The 16,864-nt window shown below is 38.0% G+C and overlaps 1 protein-coding gene across 3 annotated transcripts in view; it reads left to right on the top strand.

Moving 5' to 3' along the window:
* Window positions 1-16,864, top strand: part of ULK2 (unc-51 like autophagy activating kinase 2) — a 72,181-nt gene that overhangs the window by 32,306 nt on the left and 23,011 nt on the right. For all 3 annotated transcript variants that reach the window (XM_081805645.1, XM_081805644.1, XM_081805643.1), the window contains exons 11-13: window positions 6,014-6,074; window positions 13,386-13,523; window positions 16,663-16,808. In XM_081805645.1, the coding sequence (XP_081661771.1) occupies window positions 6,014-6,074; window positions 13,386-13,523; window positions 16,663-16,808 (345 nt within the window). The remainder of the gene's footprint in view (window positions 1-6,013; window positions 6,075-13,385; window positions 13,524-16,662; window positions 16,809-16,864) is intronic.

Genomic DNA, 16,864 nt, shown 5'->3' with positions numbered 1-16,864 from the left:
CTTATTGATTGTTGTGTTTTCAAATTCATTTAGTTCAAAATACTTAAAAATTTTTCTTGAGATTTCTTCTTTGACCAATTTGTTATTTAGAAGTGTGTTTTTAGGGACACCTGGGTGGCTCAGTCGGTGAAGTGTCTGCCTTCGGCTCAGGTCATGATCCTAGAGTCCCAGGGTCGAGTCCTGCATTGGGCTCCCTGCTCAGCCGGGCATCTGCTTCTCCCTCTGACCTTCCCCCCTCTCATGTGCTCTCTCTCTCTCTCAAATAAATAAAATCTTTAAAAAAAAAAAAAAAGTGTGTTTTTAGTCCCCCTGTGTTTGGGGATTTTCCAATTACCTTTCTGTTATTGATTTCTGGTTTAATTCCATTGTTGTTTGTGAGCAGAAATTGATTTCTATTCTTTTAAACTTGTTTTTTGGGTTGTTTTTTGTTTGTTTTGTTTTGTTTTTTATTTTTTTTTTAATTTTTTTTTTTTTAAAGATTTTATTTATTTGACAGAGAGAGACACAGCGAGAGAGGGAACACAAGCAGGGGGAGTGGGAGAGAGAGAGAAGCAGGCTTCCCGCAGAGCAGGGAGCCCAATGCGGGGCTCAATCCCAGGACCCTGGGATCATGACCTGAGCCGAAGGCAGACGCTTAACGACTGAGCCACCCAGGCGCCCCCTGTTTTGTTTTTTAAAGATGTTATTTATTTGAGAGGGAGCACAAGCAGCCGGAGGAGGGGCAGAGAGAGGGAGAGAATCTCAAGCAGACTCCCTGCTGAGAATGGAGTGCAACACGGGGCTCAATCTCACGACCCTGGGATCGTGACCTGAGCCAAAAGCAAGAGTCAGACGCTTAACCGTCTGTGCCACCCAGGTGCCCCACTCCAGGTCCACTTTCAAATAAAGTTTAACGCTTCAGTGTGATAGTGTGAAGTCCCTTATAATAACAAAATCCGGCCATCCCTTGTATCATTGCTGTCATTTATTCCAGTTAAATATAAGAATACATAAGCCTATCCATACATTTATAGAACATATACATTAAGCATATATAACTGAATATAATGTTACTATTATTCGCTTGTGCGATTACTGAGAAGTCAATGCAATTCTTATCTTTGTTTCTCTGTTAAGTATGGTGTTCTTTATTTGACTGAGAAGTCAATGCAGTTCTTACCTTTGTTTCTCTATAAGTATGGTGTTCTTTTTTTGACTTTGTTCAGAATTTTTTTTTCTTTATTTTTGATTTTTCTGTAATTTGGAAATGATCTGCCTAGGTGTCTTTGTTTTGGGCATTTATCCTGCCTGGAGCTCTCTGAGCTTTGTGGATGTGTGGCTTGGTGTCTGACATTCATTTGGGGAAATTCTCAGTCATTATTGTTTCCAATATTTCCCTCTGTTCCTTTTGTTCGTTCTTCTTTTTCTGGTAATCCCATTACACATGTTACACCTTTTGTAGTTGTCCCACAGACCTTGGATATTCTGTTGTTTTTTAAGAAAATCTTTGTTGGGGCACCCGGGTAGCTCAGTCTTGGTTAAGTGTTTGCCCTCAGCTCAGGTCACAATCCCAGGGTCCTGGGACCGAGCCCCGCATCGGACTCCCTGCTCATCAGGAAGCCTGCTTCTCCCTCTCCCTCTGCCTTCCGTGCCCCGTTTGTGCTTGCTCTCTCGCTCTCGCTCTCTGTGTCAAATAAATGGATAAAATCTAGAACAAAAACAAAAACTTTGTTTTCCAGTTTTTGAGGATTCTGTCAATATGTTCTCTAGTTCAGATCTTCTTTCCTCAGCCATGTCCAGTCTACTAATAAGCCTATGAAAGGCATTCTTCATTTCCTTTACACTGTTTTTTAATCTCTAGCATTTCTTTTTGGTTCTCTGTTAAGATTTCCATCTCTTTTTACATTGCTCATCTGTTCTTGCATGCAGTCTACCTTTTCCATTAGGCCCCTTAGCATATTAATCATAGTTGTTTTAAATTTCCAGTCTGGTAATTCTGACATCCTTGCCATGGCCCTGTCTCTTCAGTCTGTGTTTTTTGCCTTTTGTTATGCCTTGTGACTTTTTCTTGATAGTCATACATGATGTCCTGGGTAAAACGGAACTGCTGTAAGTAGGCTTTTAGTAATGTGATGGTGAGGTGTAGGGGGAAGGAAAGTGTTCTGCAGTCCTGTGATTAGGTCTCAGTCTTTTGGGGAGCCTAGGTCTCTGGTTTGTGGGCTTCACAAGTGTTCCCCAGTTTCTTTCTCCTTCCTGAGGTGGGACAGGATGACTCTAAGGCACTGGGGTTGGGTATTTCCCTGCCCCCAGCTCAGTTAGGTGGAGCTTAACTCCAGCAGATAAAGCTCCGGATGATGAAGTGGTTTCCCCTGAGGGCAGGCCTTGTTAAGAACACAATGCTCAGACCTATTTAAAAATGGTTCCTTTTCCCATCCCCACCAGAAGCAGGAGGGGATTTTTTTCTCCACTGTTTTACTGTGAGCATCTGAGTTCCCTGAGATAAATCTGACAATATTGTGAGCCTCCCTATGACTAGATCCTCCTGGAATTTTTAACGCTGAGAGCTGTCCATCGTGATCCTCTAGCAAATTGTCAGTCACGGTTCATGTTTTTCTGCCCTGGCTGTGGTTTCCTCAAGCCTTCTACGGGTTGAGTCTCTTCTCAGATAAACCACAACTCCGCGTGTTTGCCTATCTGTCTCTCTATTCCTGGGGCATCAGTTTGCTTCTGACCTCCTCTTTTTTGGATCACTTTTCAGTCTCTTTAGCTTTTTACTTGCTGTTAGGGAAGAATGGCAACTTCCAAGCTTCTTACATGTGAAACCGGGACCCAGGAGTCCCCACGTTAGATCTTTAAAACATCTATACAGTTTAAAAGTAATAATAAGACAAATACCTGAGTACACTCCTCTGATTTTCTTATCTCTTTTGTCTGATTTTCCTTTTTTTTGTCTTACTGCTCTAATTTTAGGGAAATTTCCTTGATACTTTCTTTTATTGAGTTTATCATTTATGTTCTCATATTTTTAATTTCTAGAAGCTTCCCCTCTCCCTAAGTATTGTTTTTATTTCAGTATGCAATATTTTATCTCTGAGGACATTACTTTTTTTTTTTTTTTTTTTACTTTTCTACAGAAAATATTTTCTTTTTTATCTCTCCCAGGTTGTTTTGGAGTCTCGGTTTCAGATTAGATTCCTTCCTTGGATGTTTGGTAATTATTGTATACTCATAATTAAGAATAGAAAATTAGAATGTTGTTTGAAAGCTTTGTATGGGGTGGGTCTTACGGACAGTAGTGATGTATTATGTATTATGCTTCCTTTTTGGAGGGCTGCTCACATCTCCTGGAGAATACTCCCTCATACCATGTGGGGGAAACTTGTATTGGCTAAAGATTCTGTCTTCTAGGGTCTCCTAGGTCAAATAATACTTCAACTTTGTAACTTCTAAATTTTTGTGGCTGTTGACTTTTCATTTTGCCCTTGTGAATTTAGGTTCTTCTCTTTTCTCTCCTTTCATAATATGATATCATATCAAAATAACAAGATAATTACCTAAAACCATTTAAAATCTTTTTATGGGGGCGCCTGGCTCACTCAGTCAGTAGAGCATGTTAGTCTTGATCTTCATGGTCAAGAGTTCAAGCCCCATGTTGGGCATGGAGCCCACTTTAAAAAAAGTCTTTTTCCAGTCCCATCCACGTTGATGTAAAAGTTGGGTATTCATCCTTTCTGATGGCTAAGTAATATTCCATTGTATATATGGACCACATCTTCTTACCCATTCATCTGTTGAAGGGCATCTCGGCTCTTTGCACAGTTTGGCTATTGCAGACATTGCTGCTATGAACATTGGGGTGCATATGGCCCTTCTTTTCACTACATCTGTAGTGAAATGGGGTAAATACCCCGTAGTGCAATTGATGGGTCATAGGGTAGCTCTATTTTTAATTTTAAAAATTTTTAATTTTTTGAGGAATCTCCACGCTGTTTTCCAAAGTGGCAGTACCAACTTGAATTCCCACCAACAGTGTAAGAGGGTTCCCATTTCTCCACAACCTCTCCAACATTTGTTGTTTCTTGCCTTGTCAGTTTTTGCCATTCTAACCGGAGGAGATTATGCTAAGTGAAATAAGTCAAGCAGAGAAAGTCAATTATCATATGGTTTCCCTTATTTGTGGAGCATAAGGAATAGCATGGAGGACATTAGGAGAAGGAAGGGAAAAATGAAGGGGGGAAAATCGGAAGGAGAGATGAACCATGAGAGACTATGGACTCAGAAACTAACTGAGGGTTTTAGAGGGGAGGGGGTTGGGGGGATGGGCTAGCCCGGTGATGAGTATTAAGGAGGGCACGTACCGCATGGAGCACTGGGGGTTGTACGAAAACAGTGAATCGTGGATCACTGCATCCAAAACTGGTGATGTATTGTATGGTGACTAACATAACATAATAAAATAAAATTTAAAAAAATAAAATAAAAAAAGTCTTTTTGTGGGTCTTTTTGTCCTTAGGGTAATCCTATTAGGGATGTCCAATCAAATTACAGAGCTTTAAAGTCACTTGAAAAAATTCCCTTCTAGCGATACCAGACAAGTTGATACATGGTCATGTATGATAAAAGATGATAAATGTTTTGCTTCATTTTACTTTTGATTTCTAAGGATTGCTTTTTCCTTTTGATTTTATTATTTTGTTTCTAAATTATGTATGGCTGCAAACTCAAAGCTACAAAATGAAGTACACTTAGTGAAATGTAGCTTCTTCTGTCCCTGCCCCATTTACCTTGTTCCCTCCATTACCATATCAGGAGCTCTTCTCTTTAAAATAGGTAGCTTCCGTCCTCACTTCTCTTTATTCTCTTACCCTGATTTATTTTCCTTTATATACATTTTAAAATATTTATATTATTTTTTTATTTTGAGAGAGTGTGGAGCCTGATGCAGGGCTCGATCCCATGACCCCCAGATCATGACCCAAGCTGAAATCAAGGGTCGGATGCTTAACGGACTGAGCCACCCAGGGGCCCCTATTTTCCTTTATATTTCTTATCACGCCTGACACTATTACCTTCTTTCATTACTAGAATGGCAGCTTCATGAGAGCAGGGACTTGAGATGTGCTAAAATAAATGCATTTCTCAATTCTTATTTAGGGCCATTCAGAGGGATATTTGTGTCTGTTTCCTTTTTTTCCCCTTTTGAGTATGGGTTAGCAGCATAACCTATACTTTTCTTTTTAAAAACTTACTTGGTCAACACTGCTATTTCATATCTACACATTGATTATGCTTTTACAGCCATTTAAAGTCACACAGGCAATGTGATAGAATGGACATACCAGTGACAAGAATGAGGGGCCCCTGCATTCTGAGCTCAGCTCTGTTCCCAGACGTAGATGATACCGGAGCAGGTGAAGGCGGCCTGTGGTGTGTGCTACAGTGTCTGAGAGGTCCCAGCTTCCACGACGACGTCTTGTTCAACAACCCGTGCAAGACAGGGAGTGTTACGCAGGATGGGGGTGCTCCAACAGTGGGGTGAACTAGACTTCGTTTACAGTCAGTTGTGCTGGAACGTGTTCCTAAAAGTTACCACTCTCTGAAAAAAATTGCTCAATAAAAACCACAGAGTTTATGGGCAAATTGGAATCAGGAGCCTAACACTCAAAAACGCTGGTGAGTGACGTATTAAAAGGAACATGATAAAAACGTTAGCACAGTTTTTACCGTGCCTGTTAAATGGTGAAGGATACGTAACACTGAAATAAATACGACACTTTACCTTGGAAAGACCTGATGTTTGTTTATAGAAGTGGGCACTGAAGGGTTACAGCCTGTGTTTTCAGCTGGGCGCAGTGTGTTCAGTGTTTTTGCTCATGGTTTTTACCTGCTTTTACTCGTGGAGGAAACTGCATCATAAGCGAGTGGTAAATTTGTGTGGTGCTCACATTTTTCCGAATAATCATGTTGGGACAATTTACGTTTTTTAAGCAGGTGGTAGAGCAGAACTGATGGTGTTTTTCTCTTTCTCCTTTAGATGATATGCCGATGGGGACTGCTGGCAGACGTGCTTCAAATGAGTTCTTGGTGTGTGGAGGGTATGTTTATGTTTATTAAATTAGAATGTTTCTCATATTTTGGTTTTTCTGAGTAAACTTTATAGAACTTTGACCATGTTTTTGGTTCTGAATTTTATTTTGTTTCACAATTTGTCATTTCTATTTTTTTTAAAAGTTTAAATTGTAGTAAAAAAGCACGTAATATCTGTTGTCTTCACCGTTTTTAAGTTTATAGTTCAGTAGCATTAAGTATATTCACAATGTTGGGCAACCAATCTCCAGAACTTTTTCATCTTGCAAAACTAAAACTCAGTACTCCTTATGTAATAGCACTCCCCATTTCTCCCACCTCTAGGTGCTGGTAACCACTGTTCTACTTTCTCTTTCTATGAATTTGACTATTTTAGATACCTTATATAAGTAGAGTATACAATGTATGTCTTTTTGTGACTGACTTAGTTCAGTCATCATAATGTCCTCAAGGTTCATCCATGTTGTAGCATTTGTCAGAATTTCTTTTAAGGCTGAACCTTATTCCATTCTACATACATATATATATACACACACACACACTGTGTTTTGTTTATCCATTCATGTGCCGATGGTCAATTGGATTTCTTGTACCTCTTGGCTATTGTGAATAATTCTGCTATAAATGTGAATGTGCAGATATCTGTTTGAGATCCTGCTTTCAGTTCCTTTGGATATATATATATATACACCCAACAGTGGGGTTGCTGGATCATATGATATTTCTATTTTTAATTTTTTGAGGAGTTGTGATACTATTTTCCATAGTGGTTGTACCATTTTACATTCCTACCAACAGTGTACAAGGGTTCCAGTTTCTCTACATCTTCAGTGACACTTGTTATTTGTTTGTTTGCTTGTTTTTTGTAATAACCATCTTAATGAGTATGAGGTGATATCTCATTGTGGTTTTGATTTGCAGTTCTCTAATGATTAGTGGTTTTGAGTGTCTTTTCATATACTTATTGGACATTTGTCTATCATTGATTGTTGATTTGTAGGAGTTCTTTATATATTTTGGATATTAACCCTTTATCAGATATATGATTTACAGATATTTTCTCCCAGTCCAAACATTGTCTTTCCACTCTGTTAATGTGTCCTTTGAGCACAGGAGTTTTAGAATTTGTTGTAGTCTCATTTGTCTATTTTTTTGTTCTGTTGTCTGTGTTTTTGGTGTCATTCAAGAAATCATTGCCTAATCCAGTGTCATGAAGCTTTTCTCCTATGTTTTCTTCTAGGAGTTATATAATTTTGGGTCTTACATTTAGCTCTTTAATCCATTTTGAGTTAATTTTTGTATATTGTATAAGGTAAGGGTCCAGCTGCATTCTTTGCATATGGAATCTAGTTTTCTCATTTGCTGAAGAGACCGTCTTTTTGCCATCGAGTGGCGTTGGCATCCTTGTTGAAGATCATTTGTCCATATATGCAAGGGTGTGTTTCTGGACTGTCTATTCCATTCTTTTGGTCTCTGTGTCTGTCATTATGCCAACCACATTGTTTTGATTACTGTAGATTTGAAATTAGGAAGTATGAAACCTCCAATTTTGTTTTTCTTTTCCAAAATTGTTTTGACCATTCAGGGTTCCTGCAGTTTACATATGAATTTCAGGAAAGATTTTTCTATTTCTGCAAAAAATGCCTTTGAGATTTTGGTAGGGATGGCATTGATCTGTATAGATCACTTTGGGTGGAATTGACAACAGTATTAAATCTTATGGTCAATGAAGACGGGATGTCTTTTATAGTTTTTTTCAGCAATGTTGTGTCGTTTCCAATATACAAGCCTTTCACCTCCTTGGTTAGATTTATTTCTGTGTATTTTATTCTTTTTGATACTATTGTAAATGGCATTGTTAATTTCCTTTTTGCATTGTTCATTGTTAGTGTATAGAAATGCTACTCATATCTGTGTGTTGATTTCATTTCCTGCAACTTTGCTGAATGTATTAGTTCTAATGGCTTTTTGCGTGTGAAATCTTTTGGGTTTTCTACATTTAAGATCATATTACCCATGAACAGAAATAATTTTACTTACTCCATTCCAATTCAAATGCCTTTTATTTCTTTCTCTTGCCTAATTGCTCTGGGTAGGAATTCTATGTAGAAGTGGTGAGAGCAGGCATCCTTGTCTTGTTCCTGATCATAGAGGAAAGGCTTTCAGTTTTTAACCATTTGAGTATGATGACAGTTATGGGTTTTTTATATATGGTGTTTTTTATGTTGAGGTAATTTTTTTCGATTCCTAGTTTGTTGAATGCTTTTTATCATTAAAGGATGTTGGGATTTTGTCAAATGCTTTTTCTGCATGAATTGACATCGTCATGTGGTTTTTGTCTTTCATTCCATTAATGTAGGTATATTATAAATCACATTTGGTCATGGTATATGATCCTTTTAATGTGTTACTGAATTTGGTTTGCTAGTGTTTTGTTAAGGATTTTTACATCAAATTTCATCAGGGAAATTGTTCTGGTCTTGTTGTTGTTTTGTAGTATCTGTGTGTGGCTCTGGTATTAGGGTAATGCTGAACTCATGGAAGGAGTTTGGGAGTGTTTCCTCCTCTTTAATATTTTGGAAGAGTTTGAGAAGTGTTGATGTTAATTCTTCACGTGTTTGGTAGAATTTACCAGTGAAACATGTGGTCTTGGGCTTTTTTTTTATTACTTGGAAGTTTTGATTACTAATCCAGCCTCCTTGCTAGTTATGGGTCTGTTCAGATTTTCTCTTCCTTTTTATCATCCAACCTTAGTAGGCTGTGTGTTTGTAGAAATTTATCCATTTCTTCTAGGTTATCCAATTTGTTGGCAAGCACTTGTTCATAGTATTCTCTTATAATCCTTTTTATTTCTGTGGCTTTAGTTGTCATGTTCCTTCTTTCATTTCTGATTTTGAGTCTTCTCTTTTTATTAGTTAACATAGCTATATGTCAGTTTTGTTGATTTTTAAAAATGCCAACTCTTAGTTTGATTTTTCTATTTTCTCAATTTTGTTTATCTCTGCTCTAATCTTCATTAGTTCCTATTTTTTGTTAGGAAATGAGTTTAGTTTGTACTTTTTCTTTTTTTTTTTAAGATTTATTTATTTGGGAGAGAGAGTACATGAGTGAGTGTGAGTGGGGGAAGGGGTAGAGGGAGAGAATCTTCGAGCAGACTCCCTGCTGAGAATGGAGCCCAACATGGGGCTTGATCTCACAACCCATGGGATCACAACCTGAGCCAAAAGCAAGAGTTGGATACCCAACTGACTGAGCCACCCAGGTGCCCCTAGTTTGTACTTTTTCTAATTTGAGGGGTAAAGTTAAGTTTTTTATTTGAGATTTTTTTTTTTAATGTTAGCATTTACAGCCATAAACATCTGTCTTAATGCTACTTTCACTGTATTCCATAAGTTTTGGTATGTTGTGTTTACATTGTCATTTTTCTCAAGACATTTTCTGATTTATTTTGTGATTTCTTTTCTGACCTATTGTTTGTGTAAGAGTGTGTTGTTTAGTTTCTGTGTATTTGTGGATTTTCTAGTTTTCCTTCTTCTGTTGACCTCTACTTTCTATCCATTATGATTGGAAAAGATACTTTGTATGATGATTTCAATATTTTAAAATTTTAAGATTTGTTTTGTGGCTTAATATGTGGTCTGTCCTGGAGAATGTTTCGTGTGCACTTGAGAAGAATGTATCTTCTTCTTTTGGTGGTGGGAAGAGTGTTCTGTATATGTCTACTAGATCCAGTTGGTCTAGGGTGTTGTTCAAGCCCTGTTTCTTTATTGCTCATTCCTCTGATTTTTCTGTCCATTATGGAAAGTGGAGTATTGAATTGTTCAGCTGTTATTGTGGAATTGTCTATTTCTCCCTTCAGTTCTGTCAATATTTGCTTCATATATTTGGGAACACTGATGTTTGGTGCATAAATATTTATAATTGTTATATTTCCCTAGTTAATTGACCCTTTAATAATGTCCTGTTTTGTCTCTTGTAACAGTGTTTGACTGAAAGTCTCTTTTGTCTGATATTAATATTGCCACTCCTGCTCTCTTTTGATTACCATTTGCATGGAGTGTCTTTCTTTTTTTTATTTTTTAAGATTTATTTATTTATTTGAGAGAGAGAGAGAGAGAGCATGCATGTGGAGGGGAGGGCAGAGGAAGAGGGAGAGAGAATCTTAAGCAGGCTCCCCACTGAGTGCAGAGCCTGACATGGGGCTCAATCTCACATGAGATCCATGATCCTGGGATCACGACCTGAGCTGAAACCAAGAGTTGGACGCTCAACTGACTGCACCACCCAGGCATCCTGGGGATATCTTTTTCAATCCTTTTACTTTCAGCCTAATTGGGGAAGATTTATCAATGCCATTTTGTTACTTTTATGTATGTCTTGTGGCTTTTTTGCCCCCTTATATTCTCTCTTAATACCTTTCTTTGTGTTCTGTTGATCTTGTTGTAGTGACATGCTTTGATTCTCATTTCCTATTGTGTATATTCTATAGATACATTCTTTGTGGTCACTTTTGGGACTCCATAAAATGACTTTAAGGTACAACAGTCCATTTTAAACTGATAACTTCAGTTGCATACAAAAACTCTACTGTAGAGAGTATGGGAGTATACCCCCCCTTATGTTATTGATGCCACAAATCGCCTGTTTATGTGTTCCTAATAATAACATAGATTTATAGCTTTTTTTGGTACTTTTGTCTCAGACTCTATACAAGAATTGGGACATGCTAATCCTAAAAGAGAGGGGAAAAACAGTGATAGCAGGACTACATAATGGCTCTGAAAGTTTCTGTTCTGTCATCAGTCCTTTTTCCTCTGCTTTGAGAACAGCATGTCCCAAATGGGAGCTGCTCTTTCAGCCTCCTTCCCAGGGGTTGTGGTAGGAGTACACACACCAGGGGGCATTTCTTAGAAAGGGGTTCAGAGAGAGGTGGTGAGTATTTTGAAAAAAAGTATACACTCTTCCACAAGATATTAAGTGCATGTGGAAATAAATTATTACAAAGACATTAAAATTATGCCCTATGCAAAATTAAAATGGTTTGATGCAAGTATTTTTTCGGAGCTTTCTCTTTTCAGAGCCGTTAAAATTTTTTATCTCCATGTCCCAATAACTATCATCTCACAGGCCAATTTTGTAATGCTAGTGATAGTATATCTCATTCTTTCCTTAGAACCTCACTTTTATTGATACTATTTTGAAGTATTTAGCTGCATTTCTTTCCAGGAATATGTCTGACCCCTAGACAAAAATTACTCATTTCGATAAAATAAAAGTGTATTGTATTTTGGGCAGACTGCTTAGTCTTTCTAGTGTTCCATGCAGGCCAAAGATGACTTCCCACACGTGCTGGGGACTCGGTGCACACTTAGACCTTCCCTCTCCTTACCTTGGGCTTAGGGAGTCAGGTAATGGTTGAATAGTGTTATTAATATAAAGCTAGAGGGAAAAGAGGCTGTCGTGGTCCTAGCTAGCTGGAGCTCTGGGAATTTCTCCAGGGAAGACTTTACAAATGGAGCAAGTCTGCCTGAAGGTTCTGTCCAGAGACTGAGGCCACATCTACAGGACACCTGCCATGACTGTTTCATCTCCTCATATGCTGGCAGAGGATTGCCTGAGATCCCCTGAGAGGGGCTGTGATTCCAATCTAATTTCCCTTGTGGTGATTAACGAGTACAGGAAGAATATTAGAACTTGACAATGTATATGTTAAAAAAAATTCCTAGATGTACTTGCTTCACCAACAATGTACTTCCTCATTGAATTGAGACAGTAGAAAGATGCTATTCCTTCATTCACATTCTGATCCTTGACGGCCATGCTGGTTGTTCCTTAGGGGAACTTGGGCTCTAAGGCCTTTCCGTGCTCTGAGTTTGCAGGCACCGTAGTTGGTTAGTGCAGTCCTGTAAAGCTGTTTAGTTTCCAGTGGTAGAAGTTTTTTGTTTTGTTTTGTTTAATTTTGAGGTTATAGATCCAACTGCACAATCAAGTGTATAGATATTAAAAACACAAATCATTGTATTTAAAAGATATTTAATGTTACACTTGACACTAATATAACATTGTGTGTCAACTATACTTCAATATAGAAGGATGGATGGATAAATAAATACATGATACTTAATGGGAATTACCTAAATGAAAAATAGAGCTTATAGACTAAAAGCTGGAAACAACAGTCCTGACTGTCGTGTGCTTAACACTAAAGGTTTAGTTTTCTTGCAAGAAGTCAAAATAAATAGTTGTTGCCTTCGTTTCTGTGGCTCAAGGGTTAGGGTTAGGGTAGGAGGAAAGAGGAAGAATGGCTAGAAGACTTCTACTTACATCTTACTGACCAAGAAAGATATATGGCCACTCATGGCTGCAAAGGAGTCTGGGATGTGTCATAATTTCACCGAGCAAATCACCACCTTCCATAAAATTTGAGTTCTGCTAGTAAGAAAGAGTGGGCAAATGGATATTGGGGAAAGCAACTGACATCTCTCTTATGGATGAGATTTTCTTTTTATTTAAATATGAAATACTGTAATGGTTCAAAAAGCTCTAAAGTGAGACTATAGAAGGTAATCATACTGTTTGTTAGATAACTAGAGCTACGATCTCTTTATATCTGTAATGTTGTCATTTGAGAAAAACTGTTAGATTCATGGGGCTTTTTTAGTATTACAGAAGGGCAGAAGAATGAGGTCTAGTGTTGTCCCTGATGTTTTGATAGGTTGTAAATTGAATTGAAAGGGCATATTATTTCCGAATTTATGAAAAGCAAAGAAAGAAGCTCTCACAGAAAGCCAGTACGAACACTTCAGCATGTGGACCTCCGACCGGTCATGTGCTTTGAGAGTTGTACAGTGTTATTTTCAATCTTTTTAAAAGTCAGAGTTCTTTGGGAATGCTTACTGCATTCATGACTTTTGTAAACATTCCAGTCATCTTTGCTCTTGAACTTCCTGTTCTTTTACCCAGCATATTTTCCTAGAAGTATTTTTTTTCCCTCACATAATAATGAAGAGCAGAATGTGAGCAGATGAAACTGAGTTTTGCCAACCTACGGACTTCTCCTGTTGTTGTAGAGGAAGGTTTTTCCAGTTCTTACTACGATTCTCAGTCCTCAGTATGCCTATAAATGCCTGGACAGTTCTTTAAATGACTAATGTGATTTTTTTTTTTTTGCCTTATTTTTGAGAGGATCATTTTTTATTCACATGGAAGTGATCATTTGGCCTCTTCTGGAATTTTCTCTCAATGTCACCAAGGTGTAAAATGAAGGAAAAATGGTCTTACTTGGATTTCTTTCCTTTTTCAATACATTATGGTCGCAGGCAGTGCCAGCCCCCCATGTCACCTCACAGTGAGACAGCACCAATTCCGGTTCCTACTCAGATAAGGAATTATCAGCGCATAGAACAGAATCTTACATCTACTGCCGGCTCTGGCACAAATCTACATGGTTCTCCAAGGTAAGCAAGTTTGTTTTTCCTTCCTTTTCTTTTAAAAATTTTGTTGTCACTGAAAGATCTGTTACTTTCTGTGGTTGACATAATCATGTGTGTAGCATGGAGGTGTACAAAACCGAATCATAAAAAACTTCTGTAATGAATCTATTTAAATGATACTTCAGCTTAGCTGGATAATATAGTATGATATGTATATACAATAATTCTTAAGAATTAAGGAAGAACTTGTTAAAGGATGAAATCTCACCAGTTGTAGCAGACCATTTACATATTATTTATTTCCTCCACATCCTGAAACCCCACTAAGGTAGCAAGAACGAAAAGGTCCAAGTCCACAAAGACAAGTCAAATAAAAAGACATGCTCAGTGGATGAGAGGTTTCAGCACGTTTCTGGAAAACAGAAAGAAGATGGAAGAGGGGCGCCCGCTGGAGCAGGGTGGGCATCAGAGTGCCCCACGTCCCCAAGACCCGAGTCCCACAGAGCTTAGGGAGGGCAGGGGTGCAAGTGAGCCATAAGGCTGAAAACAGAAAAGTGCAATCTGGACAAAACAGCAAGAATGCAAAGAAAAGAAAACTTATGTAAAAAATGTGTATCCTTAGAACTAAATAGGTTAGAAACTGCATCCATAAATTAGAACAAAATGCCATTGAAAACAGTCAAGATCAAAAAGACCTCTTGGACATTACAAAATATAACTGAAATAAAAATAAATGTTGGAAGATAAAGTTGAGGCTGTATCTGAACTGGATGAATCAAATAAAGAAGATGGAAACTATGAATAAAAAATATTCTTCAAGTATTAGTTAATGTAGGCATTCCAGAAAGAACAAGTTGGAAAAGAAAATTTCCAGGAAATAATCAAGAAAAAGTTTTCTAGAATTGGAGAATACAAGATTTTAGATTAAAAGGGTCCAGCAAATGCATAGTTCAATGAATGGAAAAAGTTTTGCACCATCTCATAGGATGAGATGAAAACTCATGAGAGTTTTCTACAAAGGACATTTTGGCAATATCTGTGAAAATTATTAATGCATATATCTTTTGAACCCACCACTTTAACTTCTGGTAACTTACTCTTTAAATACACAGTCCTTGCCTGTGTATGAAGTTACATATAGACAGGTTGTTTAATTTTAGAATATAGAGGATGAGAAATAAGCCAAGTACCCACCAGTAATTGACTAACGTCCGTCTATGACAGTGAAGCACCTTCCATAAAGAGGAAGGAAGCTCTCTGTATACTGAGGTAGAAAAGTTTCCAAGGTATATTACAAAATGGAAAAAGCAAAGTGATAGCGGAATTAGTGTGGTTTTCAAAGTGTGGTTTGTGTATGGCTCCCTTTCGAAAGGTCCGGGACGTCAAGACTGTTTTCATAATGATACTGGGACGCTGCTTTGTTTCACCATGTTGACACATGCACGAAGGGTGCAGAAGCGATGGTGTGCAACCTGCTGGTGCCTTCAGATGCATCAAGGTAGTGGCACCCAACTGCACAGTGATTTCGCACGTCTTTTACCACCACACGTTAGTGGTACCAAGGAACGTCTTTAACGAAGCAGCGGAAGTTACTATTTCTCTCTGAAAATCGCAACCTTGAGTGGCTTGTGAGCATAAAGCACTTCTGGTGCACATTGGAGTAGTTCTCTTAAGGAGAAGCACTTGTGTGATTGTTTTAGTTGCAAGTTGAACTCGCCCCAGTTTTCATGGGATACTGTTTTTTCATGAAAGAACAGCTGACGAGCTATCGGTTGTGGGCATCGGGCAGCCATCTTGTTGAAAATGAACTAAGTCTGCCATTCCTGGAAAACAAGTGACATAAAATTTGAGCTCTTGAGCAAAAGTTAGAATTTTTGAAAACAAGTTCACCCATGTGATCTTGACAGCTTCTGTTATGCCTTGACGGCCATTTCTGTTAAGATTTGTGATGATAATTTGGTATGGATGTGACTTTTTGATATTGTATGATGTGGTCAACATTTGGAATATCTGCATAACTCATTCAATCAACATTTTTCAAAATACCAAATGTTTAAAAATCCTGCATGGGTAAAAGATCCAGTCCAAGTACAAGATACCTCACAAAAGGTTAGAGCCTAATGTAAAACAAAATTTCATTGGCCTTGGTTTCAGATTCCACATTGCAGCTGTTCTTTTAGAAATGTACAATGGCTGAGTTTTGGTGTAGTATCAAAGACGAATATCACAAATATCTGAAAAGGCTACCGAAATATTCCTCCTTTTTCTGGCCACATATCTGTGTAAGGCTGGATATTCCTCATGTGCATCCCCCCATATATTGTGCATATGGAAGATTGAATGCAGAAACAATTATGAGAATCCAACTATTGAGCCAGACATTAGAGATTTTTTAAAATGTAAAACAATGTCATGCTTCTCATGAATTTATTTTGTTTGGAAGATATAATTAATTTTCATAATTTTACATTAGATGTAATAAGTTTATTACTTTTAATGAATTATTACCAAATTTTTCCAGTTTTAGCTCATACAGTAAATATCAAAACTCTGGGATAGGGTTGCCTGGGTGGCTCAGTCAGTTAAGTGACCGACTCTTGATTTCAGCTCAGGTCTTGATCTCAGGGTCGTGAGATCGAGCCCTGTGTTGGGCTCCGAGCTGGGCCTGGAACCTGCCTAAGATTCTCTCTCTCCTTCTGCCCCTCCTCCACTCCCACCCCTCTCTCTTAAAAAAACCCCAAAAACTCTGGGATATTCAGTAATTTTAAGAATGTAAAGGGAACCTAAAACCAGAAAGAAAAAAAGAAAATGGTATGGTGTATATTACCTTTGTTAAAACAAGATGAAAATAAGATTATATTTTCAGTTTGTTTGCTTGTATATGAATTAAAGAATTCTGGAAGGATATATTAGACACTAAAAATAGTGGTAACCTTTGGAGTAGGACTGAGGGAGTGTCGAGAATTAGGCAGATAGAATACAAGGATGGAAGGGAATCTTCATGCCATATAATTTTATACATTTTATATTTGTCTCATGTGACTATATTACGTATTTGTAAAAATTCTACTCCATGGCATGTTGTTAGGACGTTTTAGAAAAAAGGAAATAAAGAGAGTCCCAGAACCTGCCAGAGAGGGAGTAATTTTATTTTTCTTTTCAGATCTACAGTGGTGCGAAGGTCTAACACCAGCCCTCTGGGCTTCCTCCGGGTGGGATCCTGCTCCCCGGCGCCTGCAGACACAGTACAGACAGTTGGACGAAGACTCTCCACTGGGTCTTCCAGGCCTTACTCACCTTCCCCTTTGGGTAAGGAGAGTAAAGCTGTTGTTTTCAACTTTGTTTTCACCGTGACAGATCTGACA

This window comes from Leptonychotes weddellii, chromosome 15, assembly GCF_054177405.1.
Source record: "Leptonychotes weddellii isolate Sample4059 chromosome 15, ASM5417740v2, whole genome shotgun sequence".
In the NCBI taxonomy this organism is placed as follows: domain Eukaryota; kingdom Metazoa; phylum Chordata; class Mammalia; order Carnivora; family Phocidae; genus Leptonychotes; species Leptonychotes weddellii.
Note: the sequence above shows the minus strand (reverse complement) of the source record. Positions and strands in the feature narration are given on the sequence as shown.